This window comes from Rhinopithecus roxellana, chromosome 10 (genome assembly GCF_007565055.1).
Source record: "Rhinopithecus roxellana isolate Shanxi Qingling chromosome 10, ASM756505v1, whole genome shotgun sequence".
In the NCBI taxonomy this organism is placed as follows: domain Eukaryota; kingdom Metazoa; phylum Chordata; class Mammalia; order Primates; family Cercopithecidae; genus Rhinopithecus; species Rhinopithecus roxellana.
The window spans coordinates 7,594,356-7,620,976 of record NC_044558.1 but is presented as its reverse complement, the minus strand read 5'-3'; the positions used below and the strand labels follow the sequence as shown (position 1 = coordinate 7,620,976).

The 26,621-nt window shown below is 53.3% G+C and overlaps 1 protein-coding gene across 2 annotated transcripts in view; it reads left to right on the top strand.

Moving 5' to 3' along the window:
• The window catches only part of SLC6A13 (solute carrier family 6 member 13), a 50,423-nt gene extending 29,436 nt beyond the window's left edge, over nt 1-20,987 (top strand). Inside the window, exons 5-15 of one of the 2 annotated variants that reach the window (XM_030939722.1) lie at nt 3,291-3,375; nt 4,110-4,242; nt 6,134-6,268; nt 13,813-13,916; nt 14,997-15,121; nt 17,053-17,165; nt 17,490-17,627; nt 18,379-18,481; nt 18,978-19,078; nt 20,065-20,235; nt 20,517-20,987. In XM_030939722.1, the coding sequence (XP_030795582.1) occupies nt 3,291-3,375; nt 4,110-4,242; nt 6,134-6,268; nt 13,813-13,916; nt 14,997-15,121; nt 17,053-17,165; nt 17,490-17,627; nt 18,379-18,481; nt 18,978-19,078; nt 20,065-20,235; nt 20,517-20,660 (1,352 nt within the window). In that variant the 3' untranslated portion in view covers nt 20,661-20,987. The remainder of the gene's footprint in view (nt 1-3,290; nt 3,376-4,109; nt 4,243-6,133; nt 6,269-13,812; nt 13,917-14,996; nt 15,122-17,052; nt 17,166-17,489; nt 17,628-18,378; nt 18,482-18,977; nt 19,079-20,064; nt 20,236-20,516) is intronic. The other variant, XM_010375984.2, reaches the window with a different exon arrangement.
• The last annotated feature ends 5,634 nt before the right edge of the window (nt 20,988-26,621 follow it).

The window sequence follows — 26,621 nt, the reverse complement described above, 5'->3', positions numbered from 1 at the left end:
GAGAGTCAGCTGCGTTGGACCCACATGTCCAAGTGTGCAGTAGAGAGTCAGCTGCGTTGGACCCACATGTCCAAGTGTGCAGTAGAGAGTCAGCTGCGTTGGACCCACATGTCCAAGTGTGCAGTAGAGAGTCAGCTGCGTTGGACCCACATGTCCAAGTGTGCAGTAGAGAGTCAGCTGCGTTGGACCCACATGTCCAAGTGTGCAGTAGAGAGTCAGCTGCGTTGGACCCACATGTCCAAGTGTGCAGTAGAGAGTCAGCTGCGTTGGACCCACATGTCCAAGTGTGCAGTAGAGAGTCAGCTGCGTTGGACCCACATGTCCAAGTGTGCAGTAGAGAGTCAGCTGCGTTGGACCCACATGTCCAAGTGTGCAGTAGAGAGTCAGCTGCGTTGGACCCACATGTCCAAGTGTGCAGTAGAGAGTCAGCTGCGTTGGACCCACATGTCCAAGTGTGCAGTAGAGAGTCAGCTGCGTTGGACCCACATGTCCAAGTGTGCAGTAGAGAGTCAGCTGCGTTGGACCCACATGTCCAAGTGTGCAGTAGAGAGTCAGCTGCGTTGGACCCACATGTCCAAGTGTGCAGTAGAGAGTCAGCTGCGTTGGACCCACATGTCCAAGTGTGCAGTAGAGAGTCAGCTGCGTTGGACCCACATGTCCAAGTGTGCAGTAGAGAGTCAGCTGCGTTGGACCCACATGTCCAAGTGTGCAGTAGAGAGTCAGCTGCGTTGGACCCACATGTCCAAGTGTGCAGTAGAGAGTCAGCTGCGTTGGACCCACATGTCCAAGTGTGCAGTAGAGAGTCAGCTGCGTTGGACCCACATGTCCAAGTGTGCAGTAGAGAGTCAGCTGCGTTGGACCCACATGTCCAAGTGTGCAGTAGAGAGTCAGCTGCGTTGGACCCACATGTCCAAGTGTGCAGTAGAGAGTCAGCTGCGTTGGACCCACATGTCCAAGTGTGCAGTAGAGAGTCAGCTGCGTTGGACCCACATGTCCAAGTGTGCAGTAGAGAGTCAGCTGCGTTGGACCCACATGTCCAAGTGTGCAGTAGAGAGTCAGCTGCGTTGGACCCACATGTCCAAGTGTGCAGTAGAGAGTCAGCTGCGTTGGACCCACATGTCCAAGTGTGCAGTAGAGAGTCAGCTGCGTTGGACCCACATGTCCAAGTGTGCAGTAGAGAGTCAGCTGCGTTGGACCCACATGTCCAAGTGTGCAGTAGAGAGTCAGCTGCGTTGGACCCACATGTCCAAGTGTGCAGTAGAGAGTCAGCTGCGTTGGACCCACATGTCCAAGTGTGCAGTAGAGAGTCAGCTGCGTTGGACCCACATGTCCAAGTGTGCAGTAGAGAGTCAGCTGCGTTGGACCCACATGTCCAAGTGTGCAGTAGAGAGTCAGCTGCGTTGGACCCACATGTCCAAGTGTGCAGTAGAGAGTCAGCTGCGTTGGACCCACATGTCCAAGTGTGCAGTAGAGAGTCAGCTGCGTTGGACCCACATGTCCAAGTGTGCAGTAGAGAGTCAGCTGCGTTGGACCCACATGTCCAAGTGTGCAGTAGAGAGTCAGCTGCGTTGGTCCCACATGTCCAAGTGTGCAGTAGAGAGTCAGCTGCGTTGGACCCACATGTCCAAGTGTGCAGTAGAGAGTCAGCTGCGTTGGACCCACATGTCCAAGTGTGCAGTAGAGAGTCAGCTGCGTTGGACCCACATGTCCAAGTGTGCAGTAGAGAGTCAGCTGCGTTGGACCCACATGTCCAAGTGTGCAGTAGAGAGTCAGCTGCGTTGGACCCACATGTCCAAGTGTGCAGTAGAGAGTCAGCTGCGTTGGACCCACATGTCCAAGTGTGCAGTAGAGAGTCAGCTGCGTTGGACCCACATGTCCAAGTGTGCAGTAGAGAGTCAGCTGCGTTGGACCCACATGTCCAAGTGTGCAGTAGAGAGTCAGCTGCGTTGGACCCACATGTCCAAGTGTGCAGTAGAGAGTCAGCTGCGTTGGACCCACATGTCCAAGTGTGCAGTAGAGAGTCAGCTGCGTTGGACCCACATGTCCAAGTGTGCAGTAGAGAGTCAGCTGCGTTGGACCCACATGTCCAAGTGTGCAGTAGAGAGTCAGCTGCGTTGGACCCACATGTCCAAGTGTGCAGTAGAGAGTCAGCTGCGTTGGACCCACATGTCCAAGTGTGCAGTAGAGAGTCAGCTGCGTTGGACCCACATGTCCAAGTGTGCAGTAGAGAGTCAGCTGCGTTGGACCCACATGTCCAAGTGTGCAGTAGAGAGTCAGCTGCGTTGGACCCACATGTCCAAGTGTGCAGTAGAGAGTCAGCTGCGTTGGACCCACATGTCCAAGTGTGCAGTAGAGAGTCAGCTGCGTTGGACCCACATGTCCAAGTGTGCAGTAGAGAGTCAGCTGCGTTGGACCCACATGTCCAAGTGTGCAGTAGAGAGTCAGCTGCGTTGGACCCACATGTCCAAGTGTGCAGTAGAGAGTCAGCTGCGTTGGACCCACATGTCCAAGTGTGCAGTAGAGAGTCAGCTGCGTTGGACCCACATGTCCAAGTGTGCAGTAGAGAGTCAGCTGCGTTGGACCCACATGTCCAAGTGTGCAGTAGAGAGTCAGCTGCGTTGGACCCACATGTCCAAGTGTGCAGTAGAGAGTCAGCTGCGTTGGACCCACATGTCCAAGTGTGCAGTAGAGAGTCAGCTGCGTTGGACCCACATGTCCAAGTGTGCAGTAGAGAGTCAGCTGCGTTGGACCCACATGTCCAAGTGTGCAGTAGAGAGTCAGCTGCGTTGGACCCACATGTCCAAGTGTGCAGTAGAGAGTCAGCTGCGTTGGACCCACATGTCCAAGTGTGCAGTAGAGTAGAGAGTCAGCTGCGTTGGACCCACATGTCCAAGTGTGCAGTAGAGAGTCAGCTGCGTTGGACCCACATGTCCAAGTGTGCAGTAGAGAGTCAGCTGCGTTGGACCCACATGTCCAAGTGTGCAGTAGAGAGTCAGCTGCGTTGGACCCACATGTCCAAGTGTGCAGTAGAGAGTCAGCTGCGTTGGACCCACATGTCCAAGTGTGCAGTAGAGAGTCAGCTGCGTTGGACCCACATGTCCAAGTGTGCAGTAGAGAGTCAGCTGCGTTGGCTACTATGTGTGGGAGGATGTTTTGTGTAGATAACCTTAGCTTGGCTTCTGCCAAATACCTACCTTCCCATCCTCCTAGAATGTCACCCTGCTCTCTAGTTGTGTCATATGCTGGCTGATGATTTTTCCCTTTTTTCCCTCCTCGTGACCCATGGGTAGAACACTGTGTGGAGTTCCAGAAGACCAATGGCTCCCTGAATGGTACCTCTGAGAATGCCACCTCTCCTGTCATCGAGTTCTGGGAGTAAGTGAGACCCTACCCCACCCAGTGTGGGCCATGTGTTCAGAAGAAGGGTATGGGGAGGAGTTCACACCAAGGTCACTCTCAAGAGACAGCAAGGGAAGAATTTTCACTAAGTGGCTTTTTTCTGTGGTGCCTGTGTTTGTGGTTATTGCAGGACTCGTTTCAGAGATAAGACTCCTGCAGTTCTCCTGGGGCTGTGCCTGGCCTTCCTTGTCTGCACCCCTGCCCCACGTTAGAGAGTGTGTGTGTGCATATGTGTTCTCACTCCACACTTCCTCCTCCCTGTGGCTGCAAGAGTGTGGACTGTGACCCACCCCTCCCCCCAGTACTGATATTCACCCAGGGCAAGAGTCCTGCTGTCAAAAAGTCCTGAAACCTTGGTTGGGAACGTAGGTGCCTGCACCTCCTTCCCCTGGCTGGGAACAAAGCACTCGGAGCAAACTTACCTGGGACAGTCTCTGTTCTCCACCTTTCTGGAGTCTCCATTCTCCACCTTTCTGCAGTCTCTATTCTTCACCTTTCTGCAGTCTCTGTTCTCCACCTTTCTGCAGTCTCCATTCTCTACCTTTATGTCCACCTCCAGCTCTGGGCTAAGGATGGCCTCATGTGAAGAGAGCAGAGAAGCCTTTGGACAAGAGCCGGGAGGCATGGCTCGGCTCCACTGTCCCAGGTACGAGGCCACAAAACTGAGGCTGACAGAAAAAGTAAGCCAGGTTCAACCCTTCTTTCCCCAGGCGGCGGGTCTTGAAGATCTCTGATGGGATCCAGCACCTGGGGGCCCTGCGCTGGGAGCTGGCTCTGTGCCTCCTGCTGGCCTGGGTCATTTGCTACTTCTGCATCTGGAAGGGGGTCAAGTCCACAGGCAAGGTTCGTGTGGGGAGCTCCTACCCCTCCCATCCCCGTACTCCCTGTCCTCACTAAGGGCTGTCACCCAGGAGTTCTTGAAGCTGTGACCCCGTCGAGGATGGGAGGCGATGACCCAGCAAGGATTTGATGCAGCTTCCATCCTTGATTCTGTGCCTCTCCTGGATTCACGTGCTTCTGGATTTTGGGACTGGAAGAGAGCAAGAAGGACAGGAAGGACACCTCCAGGGTAATCTGATCTTGGAATTGATGATGTGTGGGCACATTGCGAATTGAACACAAGTCATGGTTCCCTAATTCATACAACAGTTCTTTGGAAAAAGAATTCCATGAAGACTCTTCATCTCAAAATGACTCTTAACCAACTCAAGAATTCCGGGGGACTCTTTGCCCTGGAGCAAAGAGGGCATTCTGAATTCTTCCGAACTCTTGCCCTGGGGGCCTCTCCTAATCTGGCTGCCTGGTTGTGCTAAGCTAGTAAGCTCTGTGAGGACAGGGGTCATGTGTCACAAATCTTTTCATATCTGACAATCCTTGCCATTAATGCCAAGCACACTTGTTGGGAGAATGCCAAATGTCATTCAGTCACTCAACAAATATTTATTGAATATGTGTCAGGGGAGGCAGGAGCTTTTAGCTGGAGGGAGGAAGGGAAGAGGGGAGGCTGTGGCTCAAGGGATAGGGGAGATGGACCTATATCCAGGGAACTGGCCCCCAGTATTTCAATGTAGGTTCTTTCTATTTTCCATGAGTGTCGGCCGACTGAAAAATAAAGAGAGACAGTACAAAGAGAGGAATTTTACAGCTGGGCCGCCAGGGGCGACATCACATGTCAGTAGGACTGTGATGCCCGCCTGAGCCTCAAAACCAGCAAGTTTTTATTAAGGGTTTCAAAAGGGGAGGGGGTGTAAGAACAGGGAGTAGGTACAAAGATCACAGCTTCAAAGGGCAAAAAGCAAAACTACTAATAAGGGTCTAACAAAGATCACATGCTTCTGAGGGAACAGGACAAGGGGCAAAAGTAGAGCTACTAATAAGGGTCCAACAAAGATCACAGGGCAAAGGGCAAAAGCAGAACTACTACTAAGGGTCTATGTTCAGCGGTGCACGTATGGTCTTGATAAACATCTTAAACAACAGAAAACAGGGTTCGAGAGCAGAGAACCGGTCTGACCACAAATTTACCAGGGTGGAGTTTTTCCCCACCCTAGTAAGCCTGAGCATACTGCAGGAGACCAGGGCGTATCTTAGTCCTTATCTCAACTGCATAAGGCAGACATTCCCAGAGTGGCCATTTATAGACCTCCCCCCAGGAATGCATTCCTTTCCCATATTCCTTGCTAGAAAAACAATTTAGTGATGCCTCTCCTACTTGCATGTCCACTTATAGGCTCTCTGCAAGAAGAAAAATATGGCTGTTTTTGCCTGACCTGGCAGGCAGTCAGACCTTATGGTTGTCTTCCCTTGTTCCCCAAAAATCGCTATTATTCTGTTCTTTTTCAAGGTGCACTGATTTCGTATTGTTCAAACACACATGTTTTACAATCAATTTGTACAGTGAACACATTTATCACGGTGGTCCTGAGGTGATGTACATCCTCAGCTTACAAAGACAACAGGATTAAGAGATTAAAGTAAAAACAGGCATAAGAAATTATGAAAGTATTATTTGGAAACTGATAAATGTCCATGAAATCTTCACAATTTATGTTCCTCTGCTGTGGCTCCCAGCCGGTCCCTCCATTCGGGGGGTCCCTGACTTCCCGCAACAGAACTAAACAGCTGCGGGCGAGCTGGGAACAGGAGGAACACTCCCTTGACCTTTTCTGAGGCGCTCCTGCCCCTGCCACTTCCTCACTCACAAGCTCCTTGTCTCTCATTTGTCCATGACCAGGTGGTGTACTTCACGGCCACATTTCCTTACCTCATGCTGGTGGTCCTGTTAATTCGAGGGGTGACATTGCCTGGGGCAGCCCAAGGAATTCAGTTTTACCTGTACCCAAACCTCACACGTCTGTGGGATCCCCAGGTAAGAAACCACAGACAGGAGCCCTCACGTGACTCCCGGGACACCTGAGCTCCAGGCTTTCCCTGCACTCTGGCAGGGAACCCCTGCACCTAGCACTACCCTAGGATGTCCACAGTGGCAGCAGGGGCTCACCCTTCCTTCTCTAGATATCTGCTTGTTGCTGGAAAGGGGTCCCAATCCAGACCCCAAGAGAGGGTTCTTGGACCTCGCACAAGAAAGAATTTGGGGGGAGTAGAATAAAGCAAAAGCAAGCTTATTAGGAAAGTAAAGGAGGCCAGGTGTGCTGGCTCATGCCTGTAATCCCAGCACTTTGGGAGGCCGAGGTGGGTGGATCATTTGATGTCAGGAGTTGGAGACCAGTCTGGCCAACATAGTGAAACCCCCCCTCTACTAAAAAATACAAAAATTAGCTGGGCGTGGTGGTGGGAGCCTGTAATGCCAGCTACTCGGGAGGCTGAGGCAGGAGAATCACTTGAACCCAGGAGGTAAATGTTGTAGTGAGCTGAGATGGCGCCACTGCACTCCAGCCTGGCCAACAGAGTGAGACTCTGTCTATAAAATAAAATAAAGGAATAAAGAATGGCTGCTCCATAGGTAGGACAGCCCCAGGGCTACTGGTTGCCCATTTTTATGGTTATTTCTTGATTATATGCTAAACAAGGGGTGGGTTATTCATTAGTTTTCTGGAAAAGTGTGGGCAATTCCCAAAACTGAGGGTTCTCCCCTCATTTCAGACCATAGAGGTTAACTCCCTGATGTTGCCTTTGCATTTGTAAACTGTCACGGCACTGGTGGGAGGGTCTTTCAGCATGCTAATGCATAGTAATTTGCATGTAAAGAGTGGTGAGGAAGGCCGGGCGCGGTGGCTCAAGCCTGTAACCCCAGCACTTTGGGAGGCCGAGACGGGCGGATCACGAGGTCAGAAGATCGAGACCATCCTGGCTAACACGGTGAAACTCCGTCTCTACTAAAAATACAAAAAACTAGCCGGGCGTGGTGGCGGCGCCTGTAGTCCCAGCTACTTGGGAGGCTGAGGCAGGAGAATGGCGTAAACCCGGGTGGCGGAGCTTGCAGTGAGCTGAGATCTGGCCACTGTACTCCAGCCTGGGCAACAGAGCGAGACTCCGTCTCAAAAAAAAAAAGAAAAAAAGAGTGGTGAGGAAGACCAGAGGTCACTTCTGTCGCCATCTTGGTTTTCGTGGGTTTTGGCCGTCTTCTTTACTGAAACCTGTTTCATCAGCAAGGTCTTTATGACCTGTGTCTTGGGACGTGACGACCTCCTGTCTCATCCCATGACTGAGAATCCTCACCTCCTGGGAACGCAGCCCAGTAGGTCTCAGCTTTAGTTCACCCAGCCCCTATTCAAGCTGGAGTCGCTCTGGTTCAAATGCCTCTGACGTGTTAGGAGCTGTTTGTGGTCATAAGGTGTCTGACACTGTCCTTTCTTGGGTTCACAGCTGCCGGGGAACCCAGGCAAATATTACTAGGGTAATATTTCTAATAATGTTTCTCAAGGGCCCCAAGTGTCACTCACAGTCGTTACTCAAGGGTATCCTTCTCCCATCCTCTCCCCACCCACTTCATACATTTCTCTCTTAGGGGCTTGTCTCCTACTGAGCTTCCTCTTTAATTCTTACCCCTCATTCTGCCTCCTGGTTCCCTCCCTCTGCCCATGTGACCCATGTCTGGGCCCCAGCTCCCTGCCCCTGCCCTCAGCCAGCTGGGCTAGTGTTAAGTTTCCCTGTCAGATGTCCAGAGACTCCGGGTCTCCTCCCCACCCTTCCTTCGTGGTCTGCACTCCCTCTGCTACAGCGTGCTTTTTTACCGTCCGAGTAGGGAGAGGTGGTGTTGCCTGCTGCCTGAAGGGGGTTGAAAAGCAAGACCTGGAATGGGCCGCCCCTGCCTCTGACAGGTCTCTTACCTTCCCCTCTTTGGCAGCCAGTTGAAAGCTGGCAAAGCTAGGAGGTGTTGAGGGCCGCAGGGGAGCGTGGGTAATCTCTGCCCCAGAGGCCCTGAAATGTTACCCGGTTATGCCCTGCCTCTGCCTCCAGGGCGCAGAGGCCACCCTGCCGGGGGAGTGAGTGTGCAACCTAGAGATCCTCCTCTTGTTGCTGGAGGAGTCTCTCTGTGTCTGTGAAAGAAACCCCAAGGAGACATAAGGGCGAGTGGCTCCCAGCACATAGAAGACACTCTGGGATGGCTCCAAACATTTTAAAATAGTCGGGCACCAGCACATTCACTGACGTTGCTGACAGGGAGCAAGAGAAAGGGGACAGGCACACCGAGGCTGGGAGCTCCGTGCACACAGGCCAATGGCTCCCCCTGGTGCGGAACGTCAGGCCATCCGGAAGCCACACCGTTCTCGGTCTCCTGGCCACTCCGGCCAGGTTTGGATTCTTTCATCCTGAGCTCTACTGGGACGCTGTGGCTTCCAGAAGCAGCCAGACCACTGCTCTTCAGAAACCTCCCTGCAGAGTCAAGTAGTCCTGGTCCTGAGTGTTTCTCAATAACCTTCCGGTGGGTTATCTTTCCCTTCTCCCATTTCTCAGACAGCACAGAGACACAGCTCGCTACTGCCGCATGTCCACGCGGGGTACTGGAGCTGCAGTCAGGCTTCGGAGCCAAACTGTAGAAGCACAACTGGGGTCCTTCTAGGACCCCAGTGCACGTTCCTCATTGTAAGATGAGCCCACTGTGGCCTAAGTTTGTGCAGCCAGTAATCATGGCAGACCAGGCAAAGGATATCTTTGTTTTGTGAATCATAAGCCCTTTGACTTACCTAGGACCAAAGGGCTGTGGTGGACAGCAGGTGGTGACCAGGAGTTGTAGGGGAAGCTGAGTGGAGGGGAGGCTTTGAAGGCCGGGTGAAGAGTTCGGCTTGGATTCCCCACACACGAGAAAGCCACGGTGGTTCTGGAGCGGCAGAGTTGAGAACCAGTGGCTAAGCTATGAAGATCACCTTTGTCTGCAGGTAGACAGAGAGGATGGAGGCATGACCAGGAAAGGTGACAGGCAGGGAGGCTGGCAGAGAAGAAGGACAGAGGGACTCTATTTCCACAACAGATTCGTGACTTTGTCCTGATCAGCTATTTACAGCTAACTACTAGGCGTGCTTACTCTGTCCCTGACATCGTTCAGAGGCTTACATGCGTTATTTCAGCAAACGCTCGCAGCAGGTCAACAAGGCAACCCCATTTTACAGATTAGAACATTAAGGCCTAGAGAGCTTCAAGCATATTTTCACCCTCATACCTGCAGCTGGACTGGGTCCGAAGGGTAACAAATGCCAGGCACTTTATGGTCCACTCTTGGAGACGAGGTCCCTGGCTGCTCACCTTTGTTTGTCTCACAGCTTATCAGCAAAAACCTGAATGAATCTGCTATGAGTATCCACTATGTGCCAGATCTGTTCCAGCGCCATGTTTGGTACATAATAGCTCCCAGAAAACATAAAGAAGGTGGACCAGGTCGCTTTCAAGTTCTGAGCATTAATGAGGCCATAAGTCTCTGTCTGGGTGACTGCAGGGACAAAGACCTCTTTCAGCCTGTGCTCTGGGATACCGTTCTTTCCATTCCAGCCAGCTTTGGGCCGTGCAGGCAGCGTCTGTCTTCCAAGTGCTGTGGGGCGGTGGGGAGGGGGATAGGTCAAGTGCCAGGACTGGTCCTGAGCAGCCTTCCTCTCTGCCTGGTCCAAGTCTCATGCTGAAGCTAGGCCTCTGTTGTCAGTGAACAAAGCAGCACCTGGCGGGGTGGGGGTGCCCTGCCAGAGTCCTAATTGAATCTCGTTGGCACTCCCCAGGAGGTGTGATTATTCTCACTGGCATTTGCCTGGCACTTGAGAAAGGTGCAAAATTTCTTCTCCACAACACGTAGACCAAAGACGTCTCTCTGCCAAGCACTGAGGCTGGTCCTTGGGAGCCAGGCAGAGACAACGCCGTGCTCCCCTCTTGTTTGCTCCCCTTTTTCTGCCAGGCTTGCTGTTTGGGGGGCAGGTTGCTGCCTTTCCCGGTGTTCCCAGGCCTTGTCTCGTCCCCCTGGAGAGTGGCCACTGGAGACCCAGGGTTCTGCTGGAGTGTGCGCTTTGTTCAGGCCACTTGTTTCTCTTCTGGGTCCTGGCCCTGTGCCCGTTCTACTGCACTTTGGGAGATTGCTGAAGGCGGGGGATGGGAGGAGGGCACCAGAGAGCCCTCCTGGAACCTTTAAAATCCCTACGTTAAGCAAGTCTAAGGAAAGGTTTGTTTAGGGAGGAAGTTGAAATCCAATCTATGCCACCTCATTACCAATGAAAGATGAGTTGCTTTTTAAAATAATAGCAGCAGTAAACAGTGGCCAAAGCTAACCTTACTGTACCCTCCTTATTCGCCAGGCCCTTTGCCGAGTGCTTGACACAGTTCAACCCTGTGAGTCTGGGGGTCAGCCTCATCTTACAGAGGGAGAAACAGAAGCTTAGGAAACCCAAGAAACTTGCCCAGAATCACAAAACTAGCACGCGGGGGAGCTTGGGTTGATCTCAAGTAGTCTTTCGAAGACTGCTGTCTTATTCACCGTCATAGATATTTCCCAAAGAATATGAATTATTTGAGAGTTTTAAGAGCTGCTTTTTATTATTCTAGAAGGTGAGATAGGAAACAAATATTTACTTATGTGTTAGGCATTTTACATACATTATTTTATTTGTTATTATACCCATCTTCCTCATGAGTAAAGGGAGGTTCAGGGAGGTAAAGTGACTTGCCTAAGATCACACAGCCAGCAATTAATAAAGTCAGGAATTGAGCCCAGATTAACGTAACTTCAAAGCCCGTGCTTTTCCACTACACCACATTGCCTTCCTAGAAATAGTAGATAGAGATGAATAATTCTGGGGGTTGGACGTGAGGCTGAGAACATTTTTCCCAGACCTTCTAGAGTCCTCTCTCCTCCTCTTTCCCCCCAAGACCTCTTTTTACCTGCGTTCCACCAAGAATTTTTTACACTTGTTTTTCCCTTGGTCGGCCTTCTGCCCTAGCCAAAGACATGTCAGAGCTTTGTTCCAGAAACCAGAGCTCCTGGCATGGGCAGGGGGTGGTCGCCTGTGGTGGGAATGGAACAGCTTGCTCTGCGTGTCCCTCAGCCCTGCTTCTGACCCTGTTCTTTTCCCCATCCCAGCAGGCTTGTCGGGCAGCAGCTGTGTGGGGAGCTGCGGCTTGCCAAGCTCCCAGCGAGGGGGCTTTAGTCAAAGGCTTTGGTCAAAGGGAGCATTGACCCTTGTGCTCTGGGTTTTCAGCCCTCCTGCTGCATTTTCCTTGGTTCTCATTAATGTCCCCCCCAACTCAGTCTCCACATGACCCCACTCTGACCTCCCACCCCTGCCGAGGCGAGGTGAGCGGCCAAGTCACGATTTCTCTTATTCCTTCCCAAGCACAAGTTCACAAAGCTGCCCATCTCAGGCTTGTGCCTCTGCCTGTGTGTGGGCAGCTGCAGTGTGTTTCTTTGGTAACTCATGGCCCGGTCTGCACCCAGTGCACTGTCAGGCCCGGGAGCAAATGTCCAAGGCGTGAGGCCTCCAGGCTCCTGGGCCACATCCTGAATGATCTTTTTGGGAGGGGATGCCTGACCTCATGAAGGGGCAGTACCCAGGAGACATGCATTGGTCCTGAGCCCTTACACCTCTCACCCTGGGAAAACGCTTTCTCTATAAGCTCAGGGCCTTTCGCCAAAAGGTCCTGCTCCTGAAGCTGCCAATAACTTAGCCGGTGAAGCAGGAATAAGATAGAACCAAGTGACTCTCATGCCAAAGTCAGTGAGTTTTCCTGAGATGACTATCTTGGCATGATCTGTGTGGTAGAGTTGTAGAAGAGAAAAGGATTTGGAACATCTCGAAGGAGGAAACAGCCTGGCCGAGGCGTCTCCTCAAAGCTGGCGTCACACTGAGGCTTCTTGTTTCAACTGGCAGAAGTGAGACCCCGAAATTTGCAAGTACTCCCCTTGCCTGTCCTCGCGGTGTGTCTTTCATCCCCACCATTTCCTTCTCTAGCATTTCGTTCCTACCATTTCCTTCTCTGTGTGATTTCCTCACTGGCTCCAGCCCCTCCAAATCCTCCTCTGTGCTTCTTGCTGCTGACCCCCTGTCCCTGGTGGCACCTCCTGCCTCACAGACCATCTCAGGACGGGATTCCCAGTAATCTCAAGAATGGGAGGCTGGAGACATTCTCCCCTTCCCCCTACCGTCTTCCCTACTCTGTCCCTGGCCCTGCAGAATGGAAACATGGTAAGAGGATGGGTGCCCTGGGTGCACCCCGATGCAGGGGCCTAGGACAGCATCCCATACCTGGTGACCATTAGGATCAGCCAGGAAGCTCTGAAAAGGATACGAGTTCTGGGTTCTCCTTCAGGCCTAGGGATTTAGCATCTCGACTGGGGATGCTGACTGAGGAATCGGCGTGATTCTGAGGCGGTCAGCCTGCTGGTGGATCCCTCGGGCCTCTACACTGCTGAGGAATGTGGCCGCTTTGGTAGGGGTGAGCGTGAAAGGAGGGAGCAAGGGGTAGGGGCGGAGGGTGGGGACCATGCCTAGGCAGGCAGGCAAAGACCAGGAAGGGACTGAAGAATCGGAGGCCTGATATTAGCGGAAGGGAGTGATGAAAGCATAGAGGGTTTTATGGAAAGTAGGGGCCTGCTTGCGGGGTACTAGAAGGAGGCTGAGCAACAGACACAGACGGGTCATCCGGTACCCTTTCCGTCAGGAACACAGACATGTGAGGAGCACCTGCTTGGATGTCTGCGTCCGTAGCGGGGTGCTCCCTGGCTGTGCGCACGTCGCCGGGGCAGGAGCGCCTGGGGAGGGTCCTGCAGATCTGCAGGGTCACTCGGTCCTGTTGCCTTGACGTTCTTTCTGTCTGGGATGTTATTCTAGCTGTTAGATCTAAATCACAACATGCACAGGCTGGGCGAGCCAGCTGAGATAATAACAATAACAGCCAACTCTATGTTTAGCTGGACTGTGATTTTTCCCCTCCCAAGCACTACAAAGCCCTGTTCAGAGGTGTTTCTGTTCGTCCTTTTGCCTTTTTGCGGGCCAAGAATTACTCTCCCTGTCTGCAGACAGGTTGCTGAGATGTGAGGGGCGAAGCTACATACTGGTGGTAGCCCTGATGTTAGGGACAGTGTTCCCGGAGACCCTGTGCCTGGATTCCTCCACACTGGTCACAGGAGAAAGTGGGGGCAGAAGCTAGGATCCAAACCTTGACAGGAGACCTAGCTTTGTTCTAGAGCCCTGTCCCACCCTCCTACACACTTCCACCACGGGTCTTTTAGTCTTTTTCATTTTCTTTGAATGCTTAATGCCTGTTCTATCCTAGTAGTGCCCAAGAAACTTCATCCAGGAGCCCAGGGAGTAGAGCCCACCGGGGTGACAGAGGTCGCAGGATGCCAGTGTTGGCTGAGAATAGGTTTTCTCACCATTCCTAGCCAGTGTCCGGCTCAGCCACGTGCCTATGTCCTTCCATGGCTTGAATGGCCTGGCTTTCCTGGGAGTTCACCTTTCTTGCCCTTTCCCTTTGTAGGTGTGGATGGATGCGGGCACCCAGATCTTCTTCTCCTTCGCCATCTGTCTGGGGTGCCTGACAGCCCTGGGCAGCTACAACAAGTACCACAACAACTGCTACAGGTGATTGGGGGCGTGGGGCCTGAGCTACACACCTGCATCTCTCTACTGTCCCTCCAGCAACGCTAGACGAGGGTGAGTTGGAGGGTGCATCAGCTCCTGGATCTGCCCCCCTGTCTACACTTCCATATCCAACACCCCAGGGCTACCAGGAGCTGCAAGGAGCCAACTGCAAGATGGACAGAGAATTGCATCTGAAAGGGTGGGATAGTTGTGATTGGCTGGGAGACCAATCACAGGACCCGGCCTCCTGGCTGATGTAGAGGTTGGTGGGCTCAGGAGTGCTAGGTGAGCAAGCCTGAGAAGCACAACAGGTCTTTGAATAATGTCGTTTCTTTATAACTTTGATGAGAAAAAAAAAACTGGTTTCATTACAGATTGTTTTGCATAAAATTGCAATTTGCAACAATGTATCAATGATGTTGAGTGAGTCCTACTGTGATTAGCAGTGTCCTGCATTGCACCCCAGTCTTGCCTGCTTGGTAAATGTGCCCCCAAAAGTTTGAATCCTTACCCATTTTTCACACCATCTCCCACATCATGTCCTGTCCCCGTTGTTCTCTCCTTGCCTACCTGGTTTGTGCTCAGAAAATTTAAGCCGATTTTAATACAGGCTGAAACATAGCTGAAATGAAATCATTCTTGTGCATCTCAACATTGAATTCAGGTGACAAGAGTTATTTCTTGTTTGGGATTACCCTGTCTCTATCCCTGTGGTGGCGTGCCAAATGGGATCATGGCCGAGTGGTAGCGTCCCATGAGGTGTGGACCAGGATGGCAGAGAGGGGCGGCTGTGTGGCAATTTGACACATCTGGATTCATGTTTTACTCCCCTGGAGCCTCATGCTTTTAGGACTACCTTGATTTATTCCATGCCTGGGCTGGTGGGGTCAAGGAGTGTCGGAGGAGAGCCCATGCTATGCGTGGTCCTCTGAATTCTGCCAGGTAGCCCTGCTCCGGCTTCCGTGAAGGGGCCAGGACGGTGTCCGTCAGGAGGGGCTGTGCTCCCAGACAGGAGGCAGGAGAGGTTGCAGCCCTGTTCTAATCCTGCCGTTCCACCCTCTCCTCACCCCTGCCCCACAGGGACTGTCTCGCCCTCTGCTTCCTCAACAGCGGCACCAGCTTTGTGGCCGGCTTTGCCATCTTCTCCATCCTGGGCTTCATGTCCCAGGAGCAGGGGGTGCCCATTTCTGAGGTGGCTGAGTCAGGTGAGTGTTTCTGGGGAGGCCCGGAGGCAGGGAGCCTGGCTCAGACCTCTGGCAGCCAGGGTTGAGAGGCGTTTCTGCTGTGTCACCTATACTCTGGGTGAGCTACGGCCACCATTCAGTGGATGCATTCTGGGATGGCTTGGGGGAGAACTGCAACAGTAATTCCAGCTTTAAAGAGGAGGCATGCAGTGAACATTTTTCTTCCCATCCTTGGCTTCCAGTTCATTACCCTGGAGGCAGCCAATGTTATCTATTTCGTGTTTATCCTTCCAGAAATAGTTTAGACATATATGAGAAAAAATATATATACAGACGTATACGTGTGATACATATTACTATTTCTATTTCTTGCCTTCTTCTTAAAAAACCAAATGATAACACACTATATACACTGTTCTGTACCTTGTCTCATTTTGTTCATTTTAAAATGAATCTCAAGGGAAAGTGTCTATTAGCATATAGAGCTTCCCCCGTTTGTGAGTGACTGCCTTTCCGTCACGCAGTGCTGTTGTTGCTGCTTTCAGATAACATCAAGGCTTTCAAATAACACCAGGCTCTGGTCTGAATAAGCCGTAAAATGTTTCTCTTGCTCACCTACTTTTGCCCTGTAACAAGATGATTTTTTACCGTGGCATTCAGAAGCATGCCTGGGCCACACAGGATGCCAAGCCCTGGGCGGGGAGGTCTGGAATTCTCATTAAGAGGGATAGTCTCTCTCTCTCTCTCTCTCTCTCTCTCTCTCTCTCTCTCTCTCTCTCTCTCTCTCTCTCTCTCTCTCTTTAAACTTTTTGAGAGGGAGTCTTGCTCTGTCACCCAGGCTGGAGTGCGGTGACATGATCTTGGCTCACTGCAACCTCCGCTTCCCAGGTTGAAGTGATTCTCGTGCCTCAGTTTCCTGAGTAGCTGAGATTACAGGCGTGCGCCACCACACCCAGCTAATTTTTGTATTTTTAGTAGAGACAGGGTTTCACCACGTTGGCCAGGCTGGTCTTGACCCCCTGGCCTCAAGTGATCCACCCACCCCAACCTCCCAAACTGCTGGGATTATAGGCATGAGCCACCGTGCCTGGCCCATGTCTCACTTTCTAAGTGTGGACTGTATGCCAGGTGCTGGGTGAGGCACTCTGCTTGTACCATGCAACGGAAACCTGTGGGGCAGGCCCTGCACCATCCCCGCCTCACCAGTGTGGGAGCTGGGACTGGCAGACGCAAAAGACCTCCAAGGTCACAGTGATGCTCTTCACTTTTCAGAGGAACTTCCCGTGGGTAGACCCAGGCTCCGTTATGTGCATTTTTTCCTGCCACACGAGTCAGTTGAGAGAAGCATTCACGAACTGCGAGGATGTGGGTCAGCAGCACTCTGAAATCAGTGCCAGTGTCGTAGGGTGACAGAAAGGGCTCCAGGCACAGAGGTGGTGAACTGGAGGCCCCAGGCCAAACCTGGCCTTGGAGCAATTTTCTTTGGTACCATCTACATTCCTTACAAATACAACAAAACATCGCTAGCAGCTGGGGCCTGATCGCTCCGCTTCTCACCAGGCCCTGCCACCTCCTTGTGTTTTGCACCGGGTCTGCTTCACACATGTCTATGTCCTGCTGGCTTCTGAGCTCATTCGAGGCTTGAAACCTCAGGTCTGTACAATAGATCTGGAGATCTGGAGTCCTTTTAGGCCCACAGCCCTTTACACCGACCATCTCTAAATTTGGTTCTTACCAATGAGAATGCAGTGAGAGGTACCTTGGAAATCCGAGAACCAGGTGGAGGTTGGGGTGGCTTCTCCTGGGTGAGGACGGTGGTGGTGATAGTAACTTTGGGGGGAAGTGTCCTCTAGCTCCTGGTGTTCCATGGTCCCACACTGGGAAGCCGTGGGTCACACACGGCCTGGAGCTGGCCCAGGCACTGGCCCGTGTTCCTCTACTCCTCGTCGTAGGTCCTGGCCTGGCTTTCATTGCTTACCCGCGGGCTGTGGTGATGCTGCCCTTCTCTCCGCTCTGGGCCTGCTGCTTCTTCTTCATGGTCGTTCTCCTGGGACTGGATAGTCAGGTATCAAGAGGCAGCCGCTCAGGGGCTGAGAGATGAGTGGGGGGTGTGTGCTGGGGAGGAAGAGCAGTGGGCATGTGGTTGGACTTTATGCCCCAAGGGCCCGTAAACTAGCTGGGGACTGGGTGAATGTGAGAAGTGGATGCCCTTTCGGGGACGCAGGGGAGCTTGAGGGTGAGTCCTGACCTCACCGGGCGAGGACAATAGCTCTGGGGACCTGAGAGAGTGAGGCTGGCAGGGCTGATCCTGGGAGCGAGAAGCCAGCACTCATGGACAGGGCATCTCGGGAGCTCTCCTTCCCTGCAATCCCTTTGCCCTCTCATCCAGTTTGTGTGTGTAGAAAGCCTGGTGACAGCGCTGGTGGACATGTACCCTTGCGTATTCCGCAAGAAGAACCGGAGGGAAGTCCTCATCCTTGGAGTATCTGTCGTCTCCTTCCTTGTAGGGCTGGTCATGCTCACGGAGGTGAGGGCCTGGGAGGCGGGGGAAGACTGGGGAGGAGGAGCCGAGTGACAGCTGCTACCTGTCAGTGAGGCAGATACCCTGGCTTCGGGTCAGGGCAGGTCTTCTGGGCTTCCGGACACTAGGACTCCCTCTTTTCCCCATCCCAGGAATGACAAAGTAGGCAGGTCCCTCCTCTGGCCTTTGGGCATGGACCACCCACCTCCAGGGATGGGTGAGGAGCCATTTGGCTCCCCAGTAAGTGAAGAGGTATGTGGAGCGTTGGATTGGGAGAAGCTGCCTCTCCAGCAAGATCTGGTGATTTCCCAGGCAGCTGAACCAAGTTCTGTGTACAAACTTCAAAGTGAGAAAGGGAGCCCTGGGTCTGGGTAACATTCTGTGTGCCGTCTCAAGGGAGAAGGAGGGAGACGGAGCTTGTCAGCTTGACAATATCAATGACAGCCCTTATCCTGATCCTTTCCCCAGAGAGTATACTCTGTGTCTGGGGCTTTGGGGCCAGTCCCTAAGTGTTCTCAGACATAATCTAGCAATTGTTGTCTTATTTCATCTATCTTCTGTCTCAAAACAGTAATAAAAATAATTAGCGTCTCATATCTGCCTCGTGCTTTACGCCTTACAAATGACTTTTATGATCCGTCTCCTGTGATCCTCACCAGCTCTGTTCTGTGCCTCCACCGTGTGACGCTCAAGGGCGTAGGAGGGAATCTGTTTCCACTGGATGAAGTTCTTTTTACAGCACTCTCCTCCTGTGCAGGGCGGGATGTACGTGTTCCAGCTCTTCGACTACTATGCAGCCAGTGGCATGTGTCTCCTGTTCGTGGCCATCTTTGAGTCCCTCTGTGTGGCTTGGGTTTACGGTGAGTGACTCCTCCCCTAGGTCCCCGCATCCTCCTCTTGTCTAAGGATCTCGGGGCCCTTAGACACGAAACAGACATCCACTGCTCACACTTACCTTTTCCTGGGGACGCCTCCCTACCCAACCTCAAAAATCGGGCAAATCCTAAATTGCTGCCTTTGGAAGGCCCCCCGGAAGCTGCCTTGCCCACAGTCTGGTTATAGCTGTACCTAGACCACCTCAGGTGGGCCCGTATCCCGCCCCGTCCAAATGTTTTCAGCTTTTGACAACCTCGACAATCAGGAAGTGACTGCCCATCCCCAGGCCAAGGCCTGCTTGCTGCTGTTTATGCCTGTGAGAGCCAGGAAAGAGCTTTCTCCCAGCAACGATTTGAACAGACAGCTGTGATGCCGTCTCTTAAGGGGTCCCCGCCCGTTCTGGTCTGTTTGTGGCCCCCCTTCTGATGTTCTGGGTACTGAAGAATGACTCCCTCCCGCTTCTTCTTTTCTCCACGGTAGGAGCCAGGCGTTTCTACGACAACATCGAAGACATGATTGGGTACAGGCCGTGGCCACTTATCAAATACTGTTGGCTGTTCCTCACGCCAGCTGTGTGCACAGTAAGCTCATTTCAGGGATACAGTCAGATGAAGGGAGGGAGAGACGGTGGCTAGCAGGGTAGAGAAGCCGTTAGCCCTGCCATGGACTTCTCCCTAGGAACTGAAAATCATCTCAGGCTTTCACTCATCCTCCTTGTGGATTCTAGAAAACTACAGCAAGATAGATTCTTCCTTTCCATGTCACAGAAGGATAAACTGAGGTCCAGAGCTGTCAGACGGTTTGACCAACACCACAGTGTGAGTCTAACATCACAGGCCAGGACTGAACCCGGGTGCACTGGACGGCTCATAATATTGTAATCACCACAGCAATGGTAAAAGCGGCCGGTACAGAGCACTGACTGGGTGCTGGGCCCAAGGTGCTTTAACACGTATTCACTCATTTCACCTTCACAAGAGCCCCATAAAGGAAGTGCTGCTGTTGCACTGGTGTTACAGATGACACTGAGGTTGGAGAGGTTGTTAAGCCACTGGCCCGAGCTAGAAAGTTGCAGAGAACTGGGATTCAACCCCACGCAACCTGGCTCCAGAGTGTGAGCCTGAGAGCACAACAGGCCACTGCCTTTGGCTGTATCTCTTTGTGTCAGCCGTTCCCAAGGCCCCACTGTGTGCAGGATAACACTGAGGGACAGAGGGAGAACGAGGCATGGCCTCTACCCTCGAGGTACTCACACCCCAGACTCACGGTGCAGGAGGGGAGGGAGATACCTCACAGCACGCAGTGGGCACACGATCACGTCCTGACTGGGAGTCAGCTGCACGTAGAGGTGCCCAGGGGCACAGGGGCCCTGGCGTGACAGAGTCCACTGCTGGAGGGTGTGGGTTTCGGGCAGAGTGTGGATGGAGAAGATTGGAGGCTGATTGGCCCAGAAGAGCCTAGAGGGAATCCAGGCTTGGAGGGTGATTTCTTCCAGGCTGCTGGGGGTGGGGGAGCTGAGGGCACAGGGCCCCGCCCCTCAACCCCTTTCTCTTCTGTTCCCCCCCAGGCCACCTTCCTCTTCTCCCTGATCAAGTACACTCCGCTGACCTACAACAAGAAATACACGTACCCGTGGTGGGGCGATGCCCTGGGCTGGCTCCTGGCTCTCTCCTCCATGGTCTGCATTCCTGCCTGGAGCCTCTACAGACTTGGCACCCTCAAGGGCCCCTTCCGAGAGGTAGGGCCTTTGTGGGCAAGAAGTAGCCCAAGGGGCTGGGAGGCTTCGCAGGTGCTGACAGGTGGACAGCCAGCCAGGGTGCACACAGTTGTATGGAGGGGCCGTGGGCCTAGCCTGGGTGTCAGGGAGCGATAGAGGGGCTGCTGAGGTCTCAGGAAGAGACAGGGTGACTCTCAGACAGGAGCTGTGATGACAGGAGGGCAGGTTTCTGTGTGGGGAGGCAGGCGGATGTTGGTGATGAGGGAAGCTGGCAGACCTGCCCCCACTCTGCCCCCTGACAGCCACCTCCACGCTCCCTGCAGAGAATCCGTCAGCTCATGTGCCCAGCCGAGGACCTGCCCCAGCGGAACCCAGCAGGACCCTCGGCTCCCGCCACCCCCAGGACCTCGCTGCTCAGACTCACAGAGCTAGAGTCTCACTGTTAGGCGGCAGGCCCTGGGATGGTGCCTGTGAGCCTGGCCGTGGGGATGGCTGCAGAGCGGACAGGGCAGAAGCAGCCCCATGTGCTTCCCTGCCCCCCACCTGGAGTGGATAAGACAAAAGGGGTGTTTTGGAATCCACTGCTGAGCTGGAGGCCTCCCACTCCAACTTTTCAGCTCGGGAGTTGCTGAACAGATGTGCAAGGCCAGTGCCAAGAGTGCCCCTCTGAGACCCTTGGGAAGCTGGATGGGGGCTGGTGGGTGGGGCGAGACTGTTGCTGACTTCGGGCCCTCTCACCCTTCATTCCATTAAATCCACATTCTTCCCGCTGACTGCTAGTGGTTCTGTCTGATTTCTGCCCCTCTGCCTGGCTGCCTTGCCCCTCCCCATCCTAGCCTCCCCCACTGAGTTCTCCCTGGGGCCCACTCAGCACGGTGATGGGGGGCTGGTGGCGGGGCCAGGCTGAGGGCCTCCATCCTCAGGCATCTGGACCAGAGGAGGCTGCCCCGCCTCTCTCCACGCGCCCTCAGCTTCCTTCCTCCTCCTTTGCACTGTGGAATAAGAAAGGAAACTGAGGGACGCATGAAGGAGACCCGAGTCCTAGCCAAAGGAAAGGCGAAGGCTGGTGGCAGCTTCCTCCTCCCCACTTTCCCTGCTGTGTCCTCGCCTACCCCCAGCAGCCAAAACTGTGCCTGTGTGCCCCCCGAGGCCGGGCGCGGGGGACGTGGGAGAGGGCTGGCTGTGACCACGCCCAATGCAGCAGGTTCGGGAGCCTTGGCAGAGGAGGGCACTGCCTGGCTCATCCAGCAGAGGGATGCCACTTCCTTGGGACCGCCTCGCTCTTCTGAGGATTGGAGACACCGGATGCCGGGTCACCGCCAGATGTGGCCACGAGGGGGTGGTACTGCCGTGGCCACAGCTCTACTGTCAGGGCCTGAGCTGCAGGGAGGAGCTCTTTAGGGTGAGGCTGCAAAGAGGATCCAGGTGGAAGGAAGTCTACCCCCGCTCGGGGACAGTGGGCATGGCGGAGGGGGTGCCCAGAGGGTGCCACAGGTGTGTCTCTGCAGCCTTACCTCTGGATATGGGCATGGAGCCGGGGCCCACATATTTCTGGCTGTTGCTTTTTTTTTTTTTTTTTTTTTTTTTGAGACAGAGTCTCGCTCTGTCGCCCAGGCTGGAGTGCAGTGGCCAGATCTCAGCTCACTGCAAGCTCCGCCCCCCAGGTTTACGCCATTCTCCTGCCTCAGCCTCCCAAGTAGCTGGGACTACAGGCGCCCGCCACCTCGCCCGGCTAGTTTTTTGTATTTTTTAGTAGAGATGGGGTTTCACCATATTGGCCAGGATGGTCTCGATCTCCTGACCTCGTGATCCGCCCGTCTCGGCCTCCCAAAGTGCTGGGATTACAGGCTTGAGCCACCGCGCCCGGCCATGCTTTTTTTTTGTTTTTTTTGAGACGGAGTCTGGCTCTGTCGCCTAGGCTGGAGTGCGGTGGCGCGATCTCCGCTCACTGCAAGCTCCACTGCCTCCAGGGTTCATGCCATTCTCCTGCCTCAGCCTCCCTAGAAGCTGGGACTACAGGCCCCTGCCACCACGCCGGGCTAATTTTTTTGTATTTTCAGTAGAGACGGGGTTTCACTGTGTTCGCCAGGATGGTTTTGATCTCCCAACCTCGTGATCCGCCCGCCTCAGCCTCCCAAAGTGCTGGGATTACAGGCATGAGACACCACGTTCGGCCACTGGCTGTTGCTTTGTGTGTGGTTTTGGAAGTGGCTGCACACACGGCTACATCTCTCCCTGCCTATGCGCGGGCTTGGGGGTCTGCCCTCGTGCCCACCTTTGTCCAGATGGGTCTTCTGATGCTGTCCTTGGTGTGTCCCGTGATTCTTAGATCTGCAGTCTGAGGGTGCACAGGCTTCCCCGGGTGATCTCAGTTCTTCACATGTCCATTAGTGGACAAAAATGCACTGAAATATTTGCTAGTCTTCAATTTTTGACTTTTTGTCGTTGGAAGAGTTGGTGAAGATTAATGACAGCTGTCCTACTGTATGTCAGCCTTGGCTGCCCTTTCCTGGAGAATGACTGCTCGGGCATTCCCCAAGGGTGCTGGGCTCAATCTCAGTCTCACTGGGAGAGAAATACATCTGCTGGAGAGGCAGGCCGGAACTCGAGATGCTGCAAGACCCTCAGCTCCATCCATTGGACACTATTGACAGAACACCTCCCGTGTGGTGCGGTGCTGGGCTCAAGGTGCGGTGCTGGGCTTGAGGTGCCGTGCTGGGTTCGTGACACGCCAGGGGCAAAAACAGACACAATTTCTTAAACAATGAGTGACAGATACCGTGACAGAAAAGAGCAAAGAGCTGTGGAAAAGAATAACTGGGGGTAGGGCAGGACCTCATGTGCAGGTTGGGTTCTAAGGGTGTAATACCTGTCTGTATCCATCCATCTGACCAAAGTTGCCAGAACTGCCAACCTCAGTGGGAATGTGGGACTCAGATGGGATCTGAGTCGCATCTAGGAGCGTCCTGATGGTAGAACATGGTGTGAGAGTCACCTATTGGTGTAAGAATCAGGAGGTGTGGTTCCAGAACTTGCTGGGTGTCTTTGTGCAGTCGCTTGGAATTCAGGTTCTTTGCTTTGCAGTTGCAGATAATGCCAGGCGCTCCTTCTCCAAGCAGGCTTGTTTTAGGGCTCAAAGGAGGTAATGGGTGTGAGGGTCCTTTCAGTCACTTGGTGACACACGGTGTGAGGTCATCGAACTCGAGGGAGGTGGCTGAGGAGATGAGGCTCTAACCGCGGCTGGGGCTGGCAGGCAGTGATGTGAGAATGTTGCTGGCTTGGGTCAGGGGTCAGGGTTGAGGGAAGGAAGCAGGAGTATCTTGGCCTTAGCCAGTAGGGCTGAAGAGATGGGGGTACGGGTGGGGGTGGGGGTGTAGGGCAGCCGAGTCAGTGACACCTGCTTCCCCAGCCTGGAAGGGTGGGTCCCATATCTTGGAGTTCCCAGAGAAGAAGACTCAAAAGGAAGGGAGCCCTCTCTTGCCTGGAGGCCACACCTGTTAGAGAAGAAAGGCAAGCAGTGAGAGCCCGGGGCACGCTGAACAGGGAGAGCAGAAGCAGAGGTAGCAGGAGTTACAGACTATGCCCAGGGCTGTGGGGAAGCAGCGTGTTAGACACTGAGCCCACCAGGCTGTGTGGGGCCTCAGACCTTGCCCACATGGACACCCAGGTCTCAGATCCATACACAGCCATGCAGGCACCAGCCCCTCCTCATCCTCAGAGACATGTGCACATGTGCACCAACTCAGAGACGCCACAGCCAGCTGAGCGTACTCCTTTAGAGGGGCTTGAAGGCCTGGCTTGGATCCTGGCCCTTTTACTTACTAACTGTGTGACCTTGGGCAAGTTTAACCTCTCTGATCCTTAGTCTTCTCTTCCATAAAACAGGAATACTACTACTCACATCAGTGTTGTTAGAGTCCAACAGATGCTATAGGGACAGCTGCCCTGGGGAGCATTCAGGCAAACCCATCCTATTTCCCATAGCTCCAGCCCCACCACTTCGGGGTGCCAGCATCACAGAAAAGCTCAGGAAGAGTTTAGAGATATCCTTGCTGTGCCCAGTCTCAGACTAGGTTGCACTGGAGGGAGAGGTAGTCCTAAAATAATTCTGCCTCCTGTGGCCTGAGAGTGCTACTCCGCACAGCTGCATCGTCCAAGATAAGCAGGACCTGAGTCATCTAAGCCCTCTGATTCTGGGGAAACAATGTCCTCCCAGAAAAGGGAAAACTGTAATCATTTTTCCCCCTTCAAGTTCCATCCGTCCATCCGTCCGTCCATCCATCCGTCCATCCGTGCGTCCGTGCGTCCATCCGTCCGTCCGTCCATCCATCCATCCATCCATCCATCCATCCATCCATCCATCCATCCATCCATCCATCCGTGCGTCCATCCATCCATCCATCCGTCCATCCATCCATCCATCCATGCATCCATCCATCCATGCATCCATCCATCCATCCATCCATCTGTCCATCCGTCCATCCATCCATCCGTCCGTCCATCCATCCGTGCGTCCGTCCGTCCGTCCATCCATCCATCCATCCATCCATCCATCCATCCATCCATCCGTGCGTCCGTCCGTCCGTCCATCCATCCATCCTCCATCCAGTAAACACTGAGTGCCTATTCTGAGGCAGAATTGTATTACATGCGAGAGGCAGAAATAAAGAATTATGAAATGAGACCCCTGCCCTATCGATATCCATGGTCAGGGGAACAGTATGCTACAGTGGAACAAGCATAGATTTTTGGAGCCAAGAGGCCCAGGTTCAAATCCCAGCACCATCACTCACTTGTGTGTGGCCTTAGGACAAACCACTTAGCTTCTATTTATTCACCCCAGTTTCCTGTCTGTAAAATGGGGCTGATGATTTTTACATTTCAAAGTTCTTAAGGGGATGAAATGAAGTAACATGTAAAACCCCTTGTCTGAGTTAGATGCTCAGGAATAAGTCCTATTCCAGGCCCTCTGAAAGTATGCATGGGGTTAGAAGATGAGGGTGGTGAGAACATTCTGTGGTGGCCAGTGGTTCCTACTGCAGCAAAGGTAATAGATTCATTTAGCTACACGTCATCTTCACTCTGCACACTCCTCAGTGTGGAAACAGCCCAGTCTCAGCTAGGCTTTCCAGGATGCCTATCTTTTGCAAAGATGAGAGTCTCTGGCCTCCAGGAGTTTACTAACTGGTCTGAATACTAAGTGGGTGTTGGAGGCTAGGAGAACTTGAGTAAGGAAGGACTCAACATTAAGATGGTGGGACTAAGGCCAGAGGTAGTCAGATAAAAACAGGGAGGGACTAGGTAGCTCTTTTGGGGGCAAGTCAAACTGCACTCCCTGGGCCAGGTCAACCAGGCAGCTGTTCTCTGACAAGGTGAAGGAGAGGCGACAGGACTGCTGGGCTGTTGCTGTTCATCCTCGCAGAAAGCATGTCACACCATAGGAGCTAAATATAATTTTTGAGGGAACCAACAGGGAAACTCACCCTCATGGCTTGCTGGATCCTCTCCCCTCTTTCTCATTTTTATGGAGAGGCTCGTGTTTTGTTCTGGAGTAGCTACAGCTAGGTGATTGCACGGACTTTGATGTTCCCTCTGCAATAGCTCTATGGTCAATCCATGATAGACCTGACATGCAGGGACAGGCCACACCTGAGCACCAGGGTGGCTCAAGTATGGATTCTTGCTGGGCCACGTCCTACTGTGCCACAGCTGATCCCCAGCCCGGCTTCTGGTTTCGTAGAGACAATGGGTCTGAGAGCTGAGACCTGCTCTGCCTTCCTCATCATGTGAAACCCCACAGGAGATGCTGAGAGGGGACTGAGAGGCACATACTGGGGGTGCTTGATGGAAAACTACAGACTGAGATTCTCACTTCACACCCCACCCCTGCTAGGAAGTTCTAAAGTACAAAGAGGAAGCACATGTAAAAGGAATTTTCCCTTTCTCCCCACAACTTCCTCTCCCTTCATACCACCTAGAGCTGAAGAAGCGTCTCCTTTGCTTGAAGGAGGCACCGGCTATTCTGAATGAAGGGCGGTGGGACGGTGCCGTACCCAGCACCAGGTGGACGTGCTCAGGGACAGTGACGAGGACACTGTTCTGAAGGAACTCACTGGGCGCACGGCATAGGGCACATGTATTCAAAAATACCCTTCCCCACTGATAGCTGCCAGGCCACTCCAGACAACTTCTAGGTAGGTGCCTGGTGCTGTGCAGTGACCAGAGGTGCCTGGGACCAGGCACCCCACTGTCCCAGCCTCTGCTTCCAGAGGACCCACACCTCCCCTGAAGCACCTGTGATATCCCAACACCCTCACAGCAGCCCCACAAAGTAGATATTGTATTGTTACCTACGTTTGACAGACTGGGACACCGAGGCTGACCCCTGTCTAGCTGTTGTGACTGAT